This window comes from Trachurus trachurus (assembly GCF_905171665.1).
Source record: "Trachurus trachurus genome assembly, chromosome: 15".
Classification (NCBI taxonomy): domain Eukaryota; kingdom Metazoa; phylum Chordata; class Actinopteri; order Carangiformes; family Carangidae; genus Trachurus; species Trachurus trachurus.
Window position 1 is genome coordinate 11,119,961 of NC_139906.1, and position 18,737 is coordinate 11,138,697.

An 18,737-nucleotide genomic window follows, 5' to 3' on the forward strand; every position below is an offset into this window, starting at 1 on the left:
TGTTTTTGGCAAGTGGGTCTTTTTTTCTTTCTTTTTTTTTTAACTTTAAAGAGACCACAACTCGTTTTTTGTTTTTTTTCCCAGGTGCCTCGACCTCCCGTCTCTCCTCCTCCTCCTCCTCCTCTCTTGCTTTTGTGCCTCACCTCATATTCCCTTCAAATCTCTCTCTCTCTCTCCTTCTCCCTCCCTCCCCAGCCGTCAGTTGTCAAGTATCTGTAACTGTCACACTGCGACACATGTGGCACCAAAATGACACCAGCCTGCTGTGCCGCACCAGTCAAGTCGTACAAATTACCCACGAGGCCAAGGGGCACACATCTCCCCATTAATTGTTCAGGGAGGTTTGCATATGGCCGCTGGAGTGATGCTCACAGACCACCTTGCTTGAAAAGGTGTCTATGTGTAGTGTGTGTCTATGTGTGTGTGTGTGTTGAGAGAGATGCAGTGAGAGGGGGGCAACACGACAGGTGGGCCTTCATCAGTGTACTGGCAGCTGTGACTGTGGCAGGTTTGTAATGGGTTGTGTGTGTCCATGTTTGTGTGGTATGTGTGGTCACAATTCGTCCGTTGAGGTAAAAATTTGCAGTGTGTGTTTGTCTAAGTGTGTGTGTGTGTGTTTGCTGGTGTTTTCTGTGTGTGTGAGTGTGTGTGTGTTTGCTCAGGCCTGGCGCTGGCTGAACTGCCTAAATAACTGGGAGGGGAGCAGGTGACAGTTACACTGAGGGAATGAACCAAGATTGCAAAAACGGCCCGATTAAATATCTGAGAAATGGAAAAGTGGGGGAATCCAAACTCATTTCGTCTCCGACTGTCATTCTGGCTGTATCTGCCCCATAGGTGTGTTCATAAATAGACACAAGCAGGAGAGACGAGGAGGCAAGCGAGAGGCCAGTTGGTTGGCAAATTAACTGTGTTAGAAAGCAATCGAACAGTGAAACTTCACTCACTTCCTGAGTGTTTGCACGTCTAAACATTCCTGTGCTGCGTACTCCAATTACAATGTATGGCTAAATGTAAAAAAAAAAAATTGCGTATTCTATCTTCTGTGAGAAAATTATAAACAAAACCCCCGACAAATGTTTTTGAACATCTTTGAAATAATATTCAAAATGACTCATTTACACTTTGAGTACAGTCTGTTTTAGTTTGGTTTAACACTGGCATCTGCAGCACCGTAGCGTGATACACTCGCAGTAACCCTGATATAAAATCATTATTTAAGATAAATATTTACTCATTCTACTCAAAATTAAGAGGAAACAGCTAAGAAATGCATATATACTAAACATATATCTTCTTAAACACTGTGAATACTGTATGTAGCCATTGCCGGTTCTCTGCCATCTGAGTTTCAAGACAGTTTTGAGCTTAGGGGAGAATAGGTGGAGTGCCTCTGTCAGTTAGTGTGGTGGAGCAGTGGTTTGACTGGCTGTTTTAAGCACAAAGAAGCGTAACCACATAGAGCATAAAGATTGTGTGTGTTACATGTGTGTGTGTATGTGTGTGCGTCTCTCACCTCTCCTCCATTCACATACTCCATGACGAAACAGAGGCGGTCTTTAGTCTGGAATGAATACTTCAATGACTGCAATGAGAGCCACACACATAAAAAAACATACGATGAGTGCACTCATACAAACACATAAATGGTATTTAACACTATTCACAATTTACATAACTGATCTGATTCTTTTGTGTGTCACGAACATAACACCATGTAACGGGCAATTTTCACCCATCGCTGATATCAGTGCTGCATCTGCTTTATTCGCTGAATTGCCCGTTATTTATGAAATGTATTAAATCCTACAGTATATAATGAGCTCAAATGATCAAACAAGCAATGGAAAAAGTGCTGCACCAACTACCATGATGCATTTACTGACACAATAGATTCTCATTTATTTCTCTAGCAGCACAGACATAACCAGTTGCACACTTGAATAGTATCAAATATTGTTCGTTTTTTTCAGATTTTGCAGAGTAACACATTATGTACTCGTCTTCTACATGCACTGACTCCCTATAGAGTGAACAGCGAAGTGACGGAGAGAACGATTTCGTACCCAGCGAGAAGTCTGGTCCCATTCTAGCTAAAACAGCAGGAGCAACAAAACGTGATCATTCATGGCTTCAAACAGTTTATGTCTGTATTTGCTTATTCAAAGCAAATATCCAAATGTGTGAAGTAGCTGTGTGTGTATATGTGCGTGTATGTGTGTGTACGTGTGTTTTCTTTCAAGGGAGAAAGCTGCTAGACAAAAGAACAGTTGGTCTGAGTCTCTTTGTGGCTGCAGGTGTGACAGGGGTAAACTCAGATGTGAACTGTAATTGCTCTCACGACAGGGTGTGTGTGTGTTTCCGAGGAGTGTGGCAAAAATGAGCAGTGGCTAGCGTGTGCATGTGTACATCAAAGATGCATTGTAAAGCTAACAGATGCGGTCGTTAATGTACAACAATTTGCCGTCTAACTCGTAATTAGCCACCAGAGACACAGGTACGTATGAGATCAGTATGTGTGTGTGTGTGTGTGTGGGCGCATGTTTCACACGCTCTTAAAAAAAGATGTCCGTGCATTTAAATATGCACATATGTCTGAATTACACCAGTTGTTTTGGGGTGTTTGATGTACTTACAGTGAGAAAGGGGTGTCTGGTGTTTTTCAGTACTCTGCTCTCTGTGAGTGTGTGAGCCACTTCATCCTGTGCAGACACAATGAGGAGAAAGCATCTTCAATCAGACAGGTAAATAAGAAGGCAGCCGAGGAGCACTCTGAGTGTTAAAAACAACAGATAGCGAAGTCTGAAACTGTTACTCATAACTTCAAATAGCCAGAAAAGAAGCCTTGAGTGCTACAAACTTATACGTATACTAAATAGATGGACAGCTTCCTGTGCAAGACTGACCTTGGCTATGATGACTTCTTTTTTAAGAATTTTCATGGCATAATATTTCCCGCTGGCCTTTTCTCGGACAAGAATTACTTTACCAAAGGTTCCCTTCCCCAGCAGCTTCAAGTAGTCGAAGTCACTCATTGTCTAGAGAGAGGAAAATACAGAAAAACAATCATCACCAATTCATCTATGTCTCAAGGTGAATAGTTGATATGTTAGGGAGTTTTGATGTTCCATTAGAAGCGCAGGGTTGTGTGTCATTTTCTTACAAAAAGAAATCAAACTTGTCAAAAATTCAATATTTTCTATAAAAAAAAACATGCAGCCAAGAACTTTGCCTGAATAAAATACAAGAGGAACTATGTGATGAAGTGATTATGTGATTACTCATCTGACCAGACATTTGATGCCAACCTTCTGTGCTTGATAGATTTTGATAAATGGTGCAAATTGTGGTCGGGACTAAAAAATAATTTTAGCAGCAGAGCTCAAACCTGGCAATCTTCTGAGCCACCATCATTTCTGACGTCAACAAACTACAAAGTTACACCTGATAAAACCTTTACATTGTGGTGTGTAATGAACCGTGAAGCCTGCGGGGGGCGCTGCCTGTACTTCAGACTGTTTCGTCAACTTTACAATATGTCGAATACATTTTCCCCCACTTGTAGCCTTTGCTTTGATACCAGCCACATTTACAAAAGTTATTTTGCATGACTGCTTTTACTTGCTGGATGGCTATAATTTGGAAAAACCAATTTACACCCTTGTTGTTACAGGGGCCGTGTCATTAGTTGACACAAACATGTGAGTGAGAGGACAATTTTTTTTTAAATTGCAAGCAGTCAAAGGCAATAACACACTGACACGTGACAATAAGCAGCAGTAACAGTACAGCTGGAATCATTTCTGCATTTTCAGAGTATGAATGTGTTTGTATGTCTGTCTCTGTACATGTTTGCTTCTGCTGTCTCTTGTGTTACCTTGCGTTTGTGGTGTGTGGTGGAGATGTCCATTTCCTCCTCAACCATGTTGTCAATATTGGAAGTAGGGCTGCACTGGATCCTCTCCTCCTCTTGTCGCTGCAGCTTGTCAGCCACCATCTGGATGGCCTCTGTCCACTCATCTCTGGGTTGAGAACATACAACAAGATAAGGTTTATGGAGACACTCAAGTCAAACTAACGCAACTCTATTTATCTTGCGCTTTACACACAACACAGTTTTCCATTGTGTGCATGCAAAAATAACAAAAGAATAGAGAGAAGAGGCCAAAACAGAATATCAGAAAGAAAAGAAAGGTAAGAATAAAAACACACAGAGAATGGAAATTCAAATCACATAATGATGATCTGTTTTGATAAAAAATAAATGATTTAGTAGTTTCCAAGTTTACATGCATTTTACATGGTTTTCTAATATTTCACAGGCCAAATAATTAATGAAAGAAAATAATCAATAAAGAAGTTTATCGATCACTGCACTGATACAGTCTCACCAGAGATTGAACATTTGCATGGTAGAGGCAAAGGTATCAAAGGGCTGTCGTATCAGATAACATTATATTGTACAAGTGCTCCTGTTATTGTGCCCCAGTGCCCTGTCCACCACTGGCCTGACTTGAAATGCTTAACTGATCAAACAGCATAATACATACAATGATACAGTAATACAGAATTTAAAACCAGCCCTGGTGACAATACATTACACATATTGGTCACAGATTCTCCAGTAGGACGGCGAGTGCACTTATCTAACCAGGTTTCCAAAGGCGCCAAAGTGTTTTCAATTAACATAAACACCTATTTGTTCTGCAGAGAGGAAACATGGTCAACTAGAGAATCAACCAAATGAGCAATGATCATGGAGCAGAACTAATGCCTACCAGTCTGTGCATGTGTGAGTGTGTGTGAACGTGTATGTGAGTGTGTGTGTGTGTGTGAGAGAGAGAAGGTGATGTGTGTGTATGTGCACAAACGCACACCCATGCATTAGAGGGAACAATGCATTGTTGTTTGCTGACATTGTTCCTCCCCATTGACTCCCCATTAGCACTGTTGTTCAACATCTGTTGAGAGGAAGTATGTGAGATTGATATTGTGTGTTTGTGTGTGAGTGTGTGTGAGTGTGTGTGTGTGTATGTGATCATCATCTGTAGCAGGCATGCATCAGAATGTGTAGATGCGTTTACTGTATTTAACGATGATGAATATAAAGGTTTTTTTCACAGGGTGAGAGAAGAGAAGAGAAGAGAAGAGAAGAGAAGAGAAGAGAAGAGAAGAGAAGAGAAGAGAAGAGAAGAGAAGAGAAGAGAAGAGAAGAGAAGAGAAGAGAAGAGAAGAGAAGAGAAGAGAAGAGTAGAGAAGAGAAGAGAAGAGAAGTATGTGAAATAAATTATACCTTTATCAGTGTCCTGAAAATGTAAATTTGGTTAATTTTGTAAGACAATGCTGTTATTTATTAAATGATATTTCTAATTATAAACATAAATTGAAAATGTCAAAAAAGTTGTTTCCTCTCATGACTGAAGTGGGTTCAGAGAGATGTCTCCTTTGAATCTTCCCTCAAACAGTGTTAATCCGGCGCCACATGCAGCGGTACACATTTGCTGAAAACGCTAAAGATCCCGAACTGAGGTGAACCTAAGACGATATTCAAATATTCAGAAATCCTCCGGACTCCAGAGAAGCAAGCTGGGGATTTACGAGTGTGCACTTTCAAACACACTTACCCAGTGTAAGCTGCGATAAAAGATCAGAATAATGACACCTGTTTGACTCCCAAACGATCATCACCCCAAGTGTCTTTTGTTTTGTTTTGAGTTACATGCCCATATGTTTCCTTGAAGGATCTGGAAGAACATCCATGTGAACCTAAACAGAGCAGTGTGTCTTTAAGATCTGAATCCCTTTCTACTGCAAAGACTTCTGAGCATACCCTACACACTGCAAAACAAGGGCAAACTCAAGTTACACTCTGTCTACGACAATGGAGCACTCGATTTGTGGCACCCATGATGTGTGCGCGTGTCTGTGTGTAGCTACATGAAAAGCAATGGGAACTCTCTCAAGGTCAGGCAGCAGATAAATGCTCTCCCTCTCTCTCTTGGTTAGAGTGTTTTTTTTGTATAATGAGTTTTTTTTTTGCTAATGAGAGATAATGGGCCTGCCTACAATCGGGCGCCATGCCAACATGTGCCACCCCCTCTGCTCGCGGCTGGGGCTGTGGTAGCTGGAGCGCTGCCAGCCCGGGTACAGTACAACACATACAGTAAGACACACAGACACAGAGAAACACAAACATCCAGTTGTGGAGAGAGCGCGTGCACACATACGCACACACTACAGTAACTCAAAGGATGACACACACACTAACACACACACTTCTGTCTATCTCTTAAACTTCAATGATGCACACATCCTTATACACACACACTTCTACCACACAAAGCATACACACATCTGGATCAGTCACGTCTTGAAGTGTGTCTGTGTATGTGTAGCTTTATAAAATAAACAAATAATGAAATGTTTATTTGATTATCTGGAGGCGAAACTATTAGAAAGCGACGTATAGCACAAACAAACTTAGACAGACAGCTGCAACACACACGCACTTGAAAAACACACACAAATACAGACACACACACACACACTAACTCAAAGGATGCACAGAAGCATCTGTGGTCTTCTGGGCAAAGCTGTTCATTTTCTGGAGATAAACACCTCAGCTCCTCAGAAGGAACTGAGCAGCTGGAGAATTTATGCCGACGCTACTTGAAAGGTCTCCTTTCCACTCTGTCTCTCTCACCCTCTCTCTTTCCCTCAGACACACACACACTCACAAAAACCCACAAACTGTGCAAACCTCCTCATACATACTTCTGCCCTTGATGATACTTTTACCCACATGATATACATACAGTCTAATCCCATTAACATTTAAAAGCTTTTAATGTTTGTTTTAAATTGTATTTTACTTTCTTTGACTTTGAGAAATTGCATATTATGTTCTAATAATTTTGTAATGTGTGAAGTTAAAATTAAACAATTAAAATTGCCAACCACAGATATCAAGTATATAAGTAAAATCTGGTTTTTGAAACAATTTGGTGTTTCTATTGGCAGGTTTTGACGATTGAAATGACAATTTCTTTTTCTTTAAAATTATAATTGCTGCTGTGAGACAAATGTCAGACAGTCTGCAGCAATCAAGGCAGAGTGCAGTCAATTATTATTCTATAGTGTCTTAGCTCTCAGATGGCAGGTAAAAAGTTTATTCCCCACTTTCAGCTCCTGTTGAATGATATTATTAGCATCTACATTTGAATCCAGCCAGACTCTGCCTGCTAGGAGATATGATTAGAGCTCTCACAGGAAAGCGCTGCTCGACATCCTCATTGTTCACTGGCCAACAGTGACTGGAAAGATGCGTTCAGAAGTGAGCAGATCCTCGGGGGGACTGACCTCTCATCAGGCGAGTCCACGTGGAAGGTCCTCTCGATGACTGTGGTCCACTGGAGGCAGCGGATGATGAAGGTGTTTGGCTTCGGCCTCTCCGTCTTCATCAGCTGACATTCTGAAACAGGCGGTCAGAGGGAGAGGGCTCTCTTTCAGCACAATTACATTTTCATTCATCATATTCATCAAGTTACTTGTTGCTGTGTATATTATTAATGTAAAGTGTGGAAGTAAGTTTAAATGGAACAAAATTGCAGGAGAAGGATACATTAGTAACAAAGAAATAATGTGTTGGCTGATAAGAATGGATGTAAACACTTTCTTTGTGGCAGCAAACTGGCTGGGTTTAATTTACAAAATAATGTCCTTGCATTCGTTGTACACTAAAGAAAAATAATGTGTGTGTTATATTCATTGAGTTGTTGGTTCTCTCATACTATAGGACTGATGGATGCTTGTGAAAAGGAAGTGTGTAATTATTTATTACAGGCTTTGGCCCTTTTCTAAGAGTTTACTGCAATGCTGCAATAATCCCATTTTGAATAATAAAAGCTATTCATCTTTAAATAGTAAAAGTTGTGCCTCTAATACATATTTATCTAAAATATTTAAACAATATTTGAGGGTATATTCTTTACTCCCAATATTGGCCCTAAATATCCCATAAGAGTCAGGCCCTAATCCTCTTGATCTGCCGAACTTCTTCTCACCAAACAAGAGGAAATCTGAGCCAAATCAGTTGCTGGCATACAATAGAAAAGATGCCACATTGTGACATATCTCACAGGTGAAAATAAAACTATTTAAGGATGAATTTTCCAGGTAGCCTTTTCTGTTTCAGGCTGCTGACATTGTGCAGGCTGGCTCTCTGTCACACTATCACAGTTTATTGACACCTGAATAGATGGGAGACACTGTTATTGTTATTAGTCACACCTATGCTTTTCCTCCTGCCATGACAGGTCAAAATGGCTAAAAGTGAAATAATGTAGGTCTACTCTTTACTAAAATAAGAATATGTTTAGATAAAAGTTTCTATTTACATCGTATGTAAGAGAGTATACAGTCTTTTTATTTGATGTCTCAAAGCTGCCAAGAGATATTATGTGTTGCAGAGGATACACATCTGGCGAATGTCCGAAGAGACGCATTTCTGAGAAAATGGGCAATACAGTTGGCCATTATTACACAAATGCATAATGCAGTACACAAACACAGAAACGAACACACACATGGCCAGATGGGGCTGTGGGTTCGCTGTGGGAAGGAATGCATCTTCATTGTCCCTCAGCAGTCTCTGTGACTACTGGGGACAAGAGCTGGTGTAAAATACCATAATGATCCATCTTGTGTCCTCTCATCTTCCCCCACTTTTTCTTTGTTCTACATATATCACCCTCCATTCCTCCTCTCCTCTGCCTTCTCCTCCCCTCTGCTCTCCTTTCGTCTCCTGTCATCCTCTCCTCACCTTTTCTCCTGCCCTCGTCTCTCCCTCCACTTGTTTTCTCTCCCCCTCCCTCCTTCTCCTGTCCTCTCACCTCCCTAACCCGTCTTCCAATTACTTCCTGTTTAAGTGTGGCACAGCACAGCACGTCACGGCTCAGCCTAAATATAGACAGGAAGGTTAATGACAACACCGCTCAGGTCGTACACACAGCAGAGTTTCAATGTAAAGTCAAACACAGACACACACACACAAAGAAGTTACTACCTGACTTGTGAAAAAAAAGGCCTGCTGTGCTGCCAGAAAACAAGGTCATGCTATGGCTGATGCCAAAAAATACTCACACCACGCCTGGACGGAGACACACACACACAAATACAAGCACGCACGCACACACACAAAAGTGATATTGAAGTTTGAATGTTAGCTGAAATTGGGTAGTTTGCCACAGCAGGCAATTCTGAAATCTGTGTAGCAGTTTAGTGGGTGTATGCGAGTGTGTGTGCGTGCGTGTGTGCACATGTGCGTGTGTATGTGTGTGTGTGTATGAGCGACAGGCTTGTATGTATGAGTCCCTCTGCAGGGAACAGGCCTGTACCATCTCTGTTCCATCTGACCACTTCTGTTGTTCGCACACACACATAGACACACACACAGTCAGGCACACACAAATAAACAAACACACACACATGCACATACACAAACGTACACACACACACATGCCACCTGGCCTCCCAGCTTTGGGCAACAGATGTGGCAGTGCCAGTGCTGTGCCAAGCAGCCGGGGCCGGATGTATGGCCTGGCTTGTCCTCCTCGCAAACTCTTTTCCTCTCCTCTGTTTCCTCGTTCTACCAATCCTGTCTTCGTCTCCTCCTCCCTGTCTGTTCCTCCTCTCCTCTTCTCCTCCCTCACCCTCCTTTCCTCTCCCCCATATTTCATCCACGAAAAAAAGCCCTCACCCTCCGATCCCTCTCTCCTGTTCCCATCCGTTGCTCTCCACCCTAATCATCCTTCCATCTCTGTCCTCTCTCTCTTCCCCCCACCCATCTCCAATTTTCTCTTCCTCTGCCCCCTCCGATCGATTCCCATCGCTCATTCCCCCGACTTGTCCTCCCTTCCGGACTCCTATCTTTCTGTCTCCTCCTCCGCCCTTCGTTGTACCATTCTTTATCATTTTCTCTGAGGTATCAGCTTGTATTCCACCATTCGTCATCATTTTCTTCTCTTTTTTTCCCCCTCCACTCTCCTCGGCCTCTCGAGTTATTTCGTCCATCACTAATCTTCACTGCACTGTTCTTTCAAAGCCATTTAACTGAAGACTGACCAGATTTAAACTAACTAACTAACTAAAACCTTTGTTAATTTCCAATCCAGTCTTATTGCCCTATCTTATTGTTACTCTATGTTGCTGTTGCTGTTGCTGTTTTTATCTATATTGCTAGCACCTGACTCTTTGTATGTTGTGCAGCACTTTGGGCAAATAAGGTTGTTTTTAAATGTGCTATATAAATAAATTTTGAGTTGAGTTGATTTGAGATGTATGGACATGAGACAGAGTAAACAACTAAATTAAACTATGACATACTTGACCAGCCTTATGGTCTCAAATTTAATGTACAGTGATTCAAAGCTTTAAGTTAGGTGTCTTAAACAGTTACGCTTATCCAAAAATGATGAATTGTGAGTACTGTAAGCATTTAGTAAACTCTATATTCTGTCAGATTGTGGGATGTACCATTTTTCATTCAAAAGGAAAAATCTCTGGAGAGCAAACACAAAGTTTTACAGTCAATTTTCATCATATGAACAATGAGAGGTGGTGGTGGTGGTGGCGGTGGCTTTGAGACTGTGAGACATTAAAATTCATCTTGTTAACTCATTAAGTAGTTAATTACACATGTCAACGACGCTGTGGAGCTTGTTAACCAGGTGCGGACAGATGATATACTGATAAATGGTTAATTAGAGCCCTGAGTGAATTCTGCAATACATATCTACGCAGTGAAGACTGATGACTGACAAGATGTTTGGACACGCCATGAGTGAAACTGATGCAACAACTGTTGCACCATTTCATTGTGTAGCAGTGTGATGAAATCACAAGAACATTTCAGCAACATCTCACAGCAATTTACATGACAGACGTGCTTTGCATTGACATTTAAGAAATATAAAAATATAATCAGTTAAAAGACATAGGCTGTTATACGTCCCTCGATGGGAAGAGATGAGTTCAGTGTCCTAAAGCAAAACATTCATTCCCAATCACCTAGAGTGGAATTGAAACTGAAATGCTCCCTACAGGGGTCAATCACAGGTCTCACGATATCATCATCATCAACCTGTCACCTGACACGTCCATCCACGTCCACATAAGACTGATAATAATATATCCAAAATAAAAAGGTTACTGTCCTTTAACCCTTCTGATTGCAGTCACAATCAAAGGCTTTTGGTATATGAGAGGGAATGCGAGGCCTGTAGTTGTACCTTTCATGTGGAAAACACTTTGCAACCATTGCCTAAAACCAATCGTGTATCAACAGCTGTTGCTGTGAAATATTTTGCACAGATGAATCGGGGGAATCAGTGCTTCTGGAACAGAGTAGACCAAAATACACTTGAAATATTATTTGGTAAATGTCTCACAGGTGGGTCAGTATGTTTTTAAATGTTAATTATGAGCCTACGATGATGTAAGGAGAAGATGTGGGCACTTGGATACATTGCAAAAAAAAAGCTCCAGATTAGTTCATCAGGAATCAAGAGGTGTATCCTTCAGATGTGAATCTGTAAGTATGGGATGGCTGAACTGTATTTTTCCCATTACACATCGCTGTCATGTGCATGTGTGTAAAGATACAGCAGGCATAGTAGATTAAACCACAGTGGTAAGGCTGTTTTAACATATAGAAGGTAACATACTTGCTACAGAAAAGTTATTTAGGGGGTAGGGCAGGTCTGCATCCTGAGGTTTCTCTTTGTAGCCGATGAAAGAGCCGTCTGTCTTCAGCAGGAAATAACGCGGTCGCCAGTTCTTTATGTATTCACCTGAAGAGAGAAATGGACACAAAGAGAGGGAGGAAATTTTTAGTCAGATCGATTAAGTTGCTGCAAACACAGCTGAATACAGATCATGAACCTAAGGGATGATAAAGCTGAAGGCTAATGACGATTATAATGACCACGATGATATATAGACAGTACTAATACCAATAATGAATCTGGTCACGATTTTAAATACAGATTTTATTCCCGAGACAGATAAAAGTCTGTCAGCTCAACGCTCATCTGTCCAAAGGATATCTCACACACAAACTCACACACATGAACACACACCCACACAGTATCTCTGGGACTCCCACAGCGCTTGCCAGATTCAGATCGGATTATCATGTAAAAATTGACAAAAACATGTTTACCAGCACAACACTCAAACTATCTATGCCAGAAACATCATCTGGCTGATACATGGGCAGGTGTCGAGGTGATGACCCTTCTACCACACACATACACACACACTCGCGCACACACACATACACAAAAGCACACATGTGCCCACATATAAACTCACACTTTAAATGCATGCACATACACACAAACCACTGGTTGCCAGCGAAGGAAGAGGAGAAGGAGAGGGCGGAATAGGTTGAATTGAGACGAGATGAGGTAAATTACACGTAGAGAATAGCCTTTCTTAAACCTGAGCAACAAATAACAACATCTGCTGAGCAGCTGGTCGTAGAGTATTACCCAACTGGCTGGCACAGACAGGCACTGACTGAGGTGGCACCACAGCTTTATCAGATGACCTGCTGCAGGATTACATGAGTGTCAAACATTACCACACCACCACCACCACAGAGGCGGATAACACTTAACTGGAAACAGCATGGATACACACATGGATTATAGTTCCACAGTATGGATTCACACGTAGCTGGATGAGTACAGAGAGTACGAGTACAGGGATGGAAAAACTGTGCTCAAACGTGTGTCATAAACGTCAAAGAGTACATGACTGAAGCAACATCTAGCTCTGTTGAAAGAAACTGACAAGTCACCACTTTCCAAACTTAGGAGTTGTGTAAACATTTTTCACCTTCTCTTTTAAAAACAGCAGAAATGATAATAAAAAAAAACCCAGAAACAAATGTTCTCTTCCTTCTCAACCCCTTTTAATTGACCAGCTGTTCCTTGACACAGACACACACACACATTTACACACCTTTCCGAAGCCGTGCTAATAGAAAAAAATATGCAAGTGCATGTACACATAAATACACTCGAAGATCGGCAACAGCTCTGATCACCTTTTTTTAGGCTGATTCGCTGGGAAAGGAGGAGAATAGGCAGCATGTGTGTGTGTGTGTGTGTGTGTGTGTGTGTGTGTCTGTGTGTGTGTGTGTTCTATTTGTGACATCCATTTAAAGCGGAAATGACAGCAGGCCGTGCTCGTTAACACATCGCAGAAAAACACCTGCTCCGCCGAAGAGACCGTGCGACTGCGGGCCCTGCCGGTACCTCTGGGTGCTGCTGGTGGTGGTGGTATTAGAGGTGTGTGTGTGTCTGTGTGTGTGTGTGTGTTATATGTGGTGGTGGTGGGTTAGTGGCTGACTTGAAACATCACACAGGGGACAGAGAGACACACTGAGAGACAATGATAGACAGATAAGATGAAGGAGATGCTTGTTGGGTGCCAGTGCGTCATCAGGATTACCAAATCACACCTCTCCTCTCCTCTCCTCTTCTCTCCCGGTCTCTATTTTTCTCTTTTTCACAAATCCACCCACTCTCCTGCTTCCTTCTCCTGTTCCTTTCAGAAACAAAGCATATTCTTTGGATCACTTGCTACCGATAAACAGAGTGCAGAGGGGCTGAATGGGAGGAGGGATGGAGAGATGCATAAAGAAGAGATAAAGAATGTAGAAAAAGAAAAAGAAAAAGAGGAAGGAGGCTTAACAGAATATCTCATCAAATCTGAGCGAACCAAAATATTACTAATGCAAGTGAACTGAGCCAAAGTTGAGGTATTTTATAAACATGTGTGTTGGTGATGTGATTTTTTCAGAAACCACACGACAAAGGACAAAAAAAGAAACCCTACACATGTTCCTGTTACTGTGTTTAGCCTCTGTAGATCTGCATCAGACAGCTTATAAATCTGTGTGGCCACTTTCAACTGGAAGAGCCAAAGAGAAACGAAAACTTCACAGGTTCCAGCTGTGAATTCACAATTGCAGCCTCTGATCATCTGGAAAATAGAAACTTCAAGCTGGACAGGAGAAAGAGATGTATTGACTGACAAAATGGATGAGGATGAAGAGAAAGTTAAACTGATAAAACTATTATAAACTGGCAGTGATGACTGGTTTGCTGGTCCAAGTCCAGTCATTTCTCTGAGTCAGTTTCTAGATGAAGTGTCCAACCAATGGAAGCCCGTGGCTGGCCACTTCATCGCTCAGCTGTCCAGTGCAACTGAAAACATTTAAGCAATCCTTCTGGCCGGGGCCTCGACAGCGCGTTATGTGTGGAGATTGTGTATGTGTGTGTTTGTGTGTGTACATGTCCACTGGGGGGCGGGGGAAGGGGCAGCCAGGGGTGGCACAGACGGAGAGGAGAGATGGACAGTTGTCCACACACGTCGTTTCCAAACAGGCACAGCACAGGCATGCGCACACACACATACACACACACATACAGAATAACGTGCGCACACAAAACTAACACAATCCTGTTTCGACTGTTCCAATTCTCCGAATGATCCAATGGTGTTCTGTCAAGCTATCCCGTCTTGGCCCTGCCTGTAATGAGTCCAGCGAGCTCTCCCACTCTGGACAGCTTGTCTGGAGAGCCACATGTCTCTAGTTTGGACTGCTGGAGAAAACAGAACAGCCGGTCTCCTTCCCACACCATCTCTCTCGGACTCCTCACCACAGTTTCATTTAGTTTTCTGCACAACTTTACTTCTCCCTTAAGGCCAATTAGTAAATACTACACTACACAGTGCTTAAGACAACAGGAGTCTCTTGTTTCTTGTTAGAGTGATGGGATATCAGTAATACAGCAGGACGTGGGTGACTTGAAGGATCTAAGGAACAGAGGATATTTAGGAAGATGAGATAAACTATTTTGGAGTGTGAAAATGTAGTCTTGCATCAGTAAAGTGCTCTCTTCCATCTCAATGTGATGTCTTTATTGTATAGTCATACTTTTCTAAAATCCCTCTCTTCATTTTACTTATTGGTGGGAAAGAATTCTATAATATTAAACCCATTATTCAAAAAGGTCTTAATACACTACCACACATCAACTAGTATGATGAAGCGTCAAAAACTTTGCCCAAGTGTCTTCCCCTACATCTTTTGTTTTCCGCTTTTCTAGTGTGAGCGACAAAGTAAGGATTAAAAACTAAACTAGACTTTTAACTAAGAGTTATTTTGGAATTTCTAGGAGAAATAAATCTTGTTGGCACACCCTCCAGTTGCAGCTTGTGGATTTAGCAGTAAGAGGCAGAGATGAATCAGCTGTGATTGTGTCCGTTCCAAGCTTTCTGATTGGACAATTACGGCAACGCACCGACTCACTGTCACTCAATTAGCAAACTGATTAACTACTCATTTCAGGACAGAGGGGGGGAAAGGAGAGAGAATGAGAGAGAAACGTGGAAAAAAAATTAGGCGACAGGTACAAATGGTAAGACTGAACTTCAGCCAGCAAAATGGAAATGAGTCACACCAACTTGCTCAAACTTAACAGTCTCTCTCCATCGCTCCGTCTAACGCTCACTGCTTCGGGACACCTGCACACACCTCTGCTCTCCTGCTTTGTCGAGGAAAAAAAAAAAAACCTTGATGACAATGAAATAAATAACTCCATAACTATGTGAGCTCACCAGCCATTTGTTAATCAACCCAAACAGGGATTTAATTTAATGCTTTGGCCGAGGCTGGAGCTGATATGCAGATGGCGCAGAGACGGGGCTGTGTGACTGGCACTCTGGGAGCTGGAGCGGTGGCGGGTGGTGGCGTATATAGAGGTAGGGGGGGAGAGGAGGAAGGAGGGGGGTGGATGGAGAGGGTGGAGGAGGACGAGGGGGGTGGGGGGGGCTGCTTCTTCCACGTTCCAGCACATACACAGCAGCTCAGCAGCCGGGAGAGGAATGTATCGTTTGGCCACATAACGGCACACACACATACACACACACACACACACACACACACACACACACACACACACACACACACACACACACACACACACACACACACACACACACACACACACATACACATAGACACATATTCAGTGTTCAGAGCAGTAACACAGAGGGTTTGGCTGTAACAGAGGAGAGTAAATAACAAGTTTACTAACCAAGTGACTGAGTAGCTGGCTGCTGGCCGGCTGCCCGATAAGCTGACTGACCGAAGGAGAGGCTGCCTGACACACTATGTAGATTACACGGACAGAGGTTAACTTTCATCCTCTCCAAGTGACAGACAGGTTGTAAGTATAGACAGACTGGATAACTGTCAAAACTACGTCACAGTTTCACTGCTGGAAAAAAAAAAAATTGACTAACTGAGTAGTCGATCGACAGATAATGATGAATCGACCGTTTTGCAGCTTTGTCAATTTGTTGCTTATTTTACAAGCAAAATGTTCTTCTCTGTAACGTCTAAGATGAAGATCAAGTCGTATTGGGCTCTGTAAACTACATTCATCATTGTTGTCTGAAATATTTTGATAATCTTCACTTACAGGTCTATCATGTTTAACAAAACAAAACTTTATTGTCCCCAAGGGGCAATTAAAAGCACATAGGGCAGCTATGCAGCTATGACAAAGACAAATAAGTTAATATGTTACTGCGCTAACAGTCAGAGTTTCAGGTCCATTATAAAAATATCTAACACAAATATAAGTATCTTTGTTGTATGAAACATACATTGAAGGCAAGTAGTATTTAGAGTTAGATATTCACACATAGATGTATATTACTGTATACAGTAGTAGTAGCACTGTGGGGTTGGTGCTGTTAAACAGCAGCAGGCTGCAGTCAAATGGGTGGGTTTGAGCTGAAATGATTAGCCGGCTGCTTGAGCTGATCTCCTTATAAAAGAAGGTCAAGACATCTCCAGACACAACAGCGTGTTGAGGGGTTTCATGTGTGTGTGTATGTGTCCTTTAGTGGCTGATACTTGAGTAAAAGCAGGGAGGAGGAGGAGGAGGAGGAGGAGGAGGAGGAGGAGGAGGAGGAGGAGGAGGAGGGAGGGAGGGAGATTAGCTAAACATCAGGCAGGTAACTGATGGGTAAAGGAAGTGAGGGAGGGGAGGTGACTGCATGAAAGGGCACCGGGGGTTAAGAAAGTGGGGAATTGCACGATAAGACGCTTGAAGACATCTGTCCGAGAGTCTGTGTACGAGTGCCAGAAGCAAGCGAAGGCATTTGCAGTTGCTCTTGTGTTGAGAGAGACAATTGAATATTTTGAAATAACACTTAAAAATGTAAAAAAAAAAAAAAGAAAAAAAAAAAGAAAAAAAAAAGACTTTTTGCACGATCATGAATAAATGAATGTAGCCTATTCCCGTGTTTGTGTGTGCGTGCGTGTGTGTTTACAGGGATAGGGCTGTGTGTGTGACCCCGACCCCAGCAGTTCTAACTCCAGTCTGCTCAGACATCTTAAGGCGAATCCAGGCTCTTCAAAGCCAATCCACTTACAGTGCATTAGTCTCATTACCACATCGGGGCTGGACTGGTGTTACTGTGTGTTTGTGTGTATGAGTACTTTAAATACCGTCACCATCACTGACGACATGCAAGCGGTGTTGTGTGTGTGAGGCAAGCTACCTGTAGAGATGTTCACAAGGTATTTTTGCCACTTATGTAATAATAACACAAGAGCAGAATCAGCAGGAAATGGGTTTGAAGGATAAAAAATATATATATATATATTCAGCTGGGTCTAAAAGTAGTAGGCCCTAATTGTACTAACCTTTAGCTTTGTCAAACTCATTTTAGTTCAGAAGCCACAAACAGCGCAATTTGATCTCAAGTGGGCTGAACCAGTAAAATAATAGCATGATAATCTATAAATAAAAAGAACTTTGAATTTTCCCCTTTGTTTTAGTGCATTAAAACGTTTACAGTTAATGAACTATTCCTTTTACAAAACATAATTATGAACAACCTGAAATTTCTTGATGAAAAAATATGTGACACCCCTGGCTTAGTCTGTGGGATAAGACCACATGAGCGGTGCAGCAGAGCAGAGATGAAGAAGATGATGATAGAGTAAAAAGAGACAGGACAGCGCTGCGCAAGAGACAATGGGAGATTGCCCATCAGAGAGTGTAGGGTTAAGGCTATGGTGGTGGTAGCAGAGAGCTGGGACACGGGCAGGGGCAGGGGCAGGGGCAGGGGCAGGGGCAGGGGCAGGGGCAGGGGCAGGGGCAGGGGCGACAGCCACAGACCGGCCAGATTGAGTGGAAACCCATGGGAGTGTGGCCGTCCCTCGGGGGCCACAAGGAGATTTCACCCAGCCAGCTGCACACAGCCAGAAACCTCCTGGTAGGGCTGTGCTGGATGCACATAACGCACATACACACACGACACACACGCAAGCTGCCCTGGTGCCCCTCTGCTCCCCCCAGCTGGTACAGAAGAAGGCACATGCACATATGAACACACACACACACTAACACACACACACACACTCTCCTCTGTGTGGTTACATGTCGTTCCTCCTCCTCCTCCTCTCCTGCAGTACCACCACAGTCCAGTAGATGGTGGTGGCTCCCTGGAGCACGGCGGCCACCGCTGTGATGCTGACGGAGCTGGGGAGTGAGTGACAGAAACACAGCAGCCAAGACGCCTCTCATCCTAATCTCCCTCACAGCACTGGCATGTCTGTGTGTGTGTGTGTGTGTGTGTGTGTA

The 18,737-nt window shown here is 42.6% G+C and overlaps 1 protein-coding gene across 1 annotated transcript in view; it reads right to left on the reverse strand.

Annotated features, from left to right (window-relative positions):
• Positions 1-18,737, reverse strand: part of akt3a (v-akt murine thymoma viral oncogene homolog 3a) — a 59,973-nt gene that overhangs the window by 13,961 nt on the left and 27,275 nt on the right. The window contains exons 2-7 of the mRNA XM_083988530.1: positions 11,724-11,849; positions 7,360-7,471; positions 3,878-4,022; positions 2,907-3,038; positions 2,637-2,702; positions 1,517-1,585 (exon numbers count right to left, since the gene is read on the reverse strand). Coding sequence (XP_083844656.1) covers positions 1,517-1,585; positions 2,637-2,702; positions 2,907-3,038; positions 3,878-4,022; positions 7,360-7,471; positions 11,724-11,849 — 650 coding nt within the window. The remainder of the gene's footprint in view (positions 1-1,516; positions 1,586-2,636; positions 2,703-2,906; positions 3,039-3,877; positions 4,023-7,359; positions 7,472-11,723; positions 11,850-18,737) is intronic.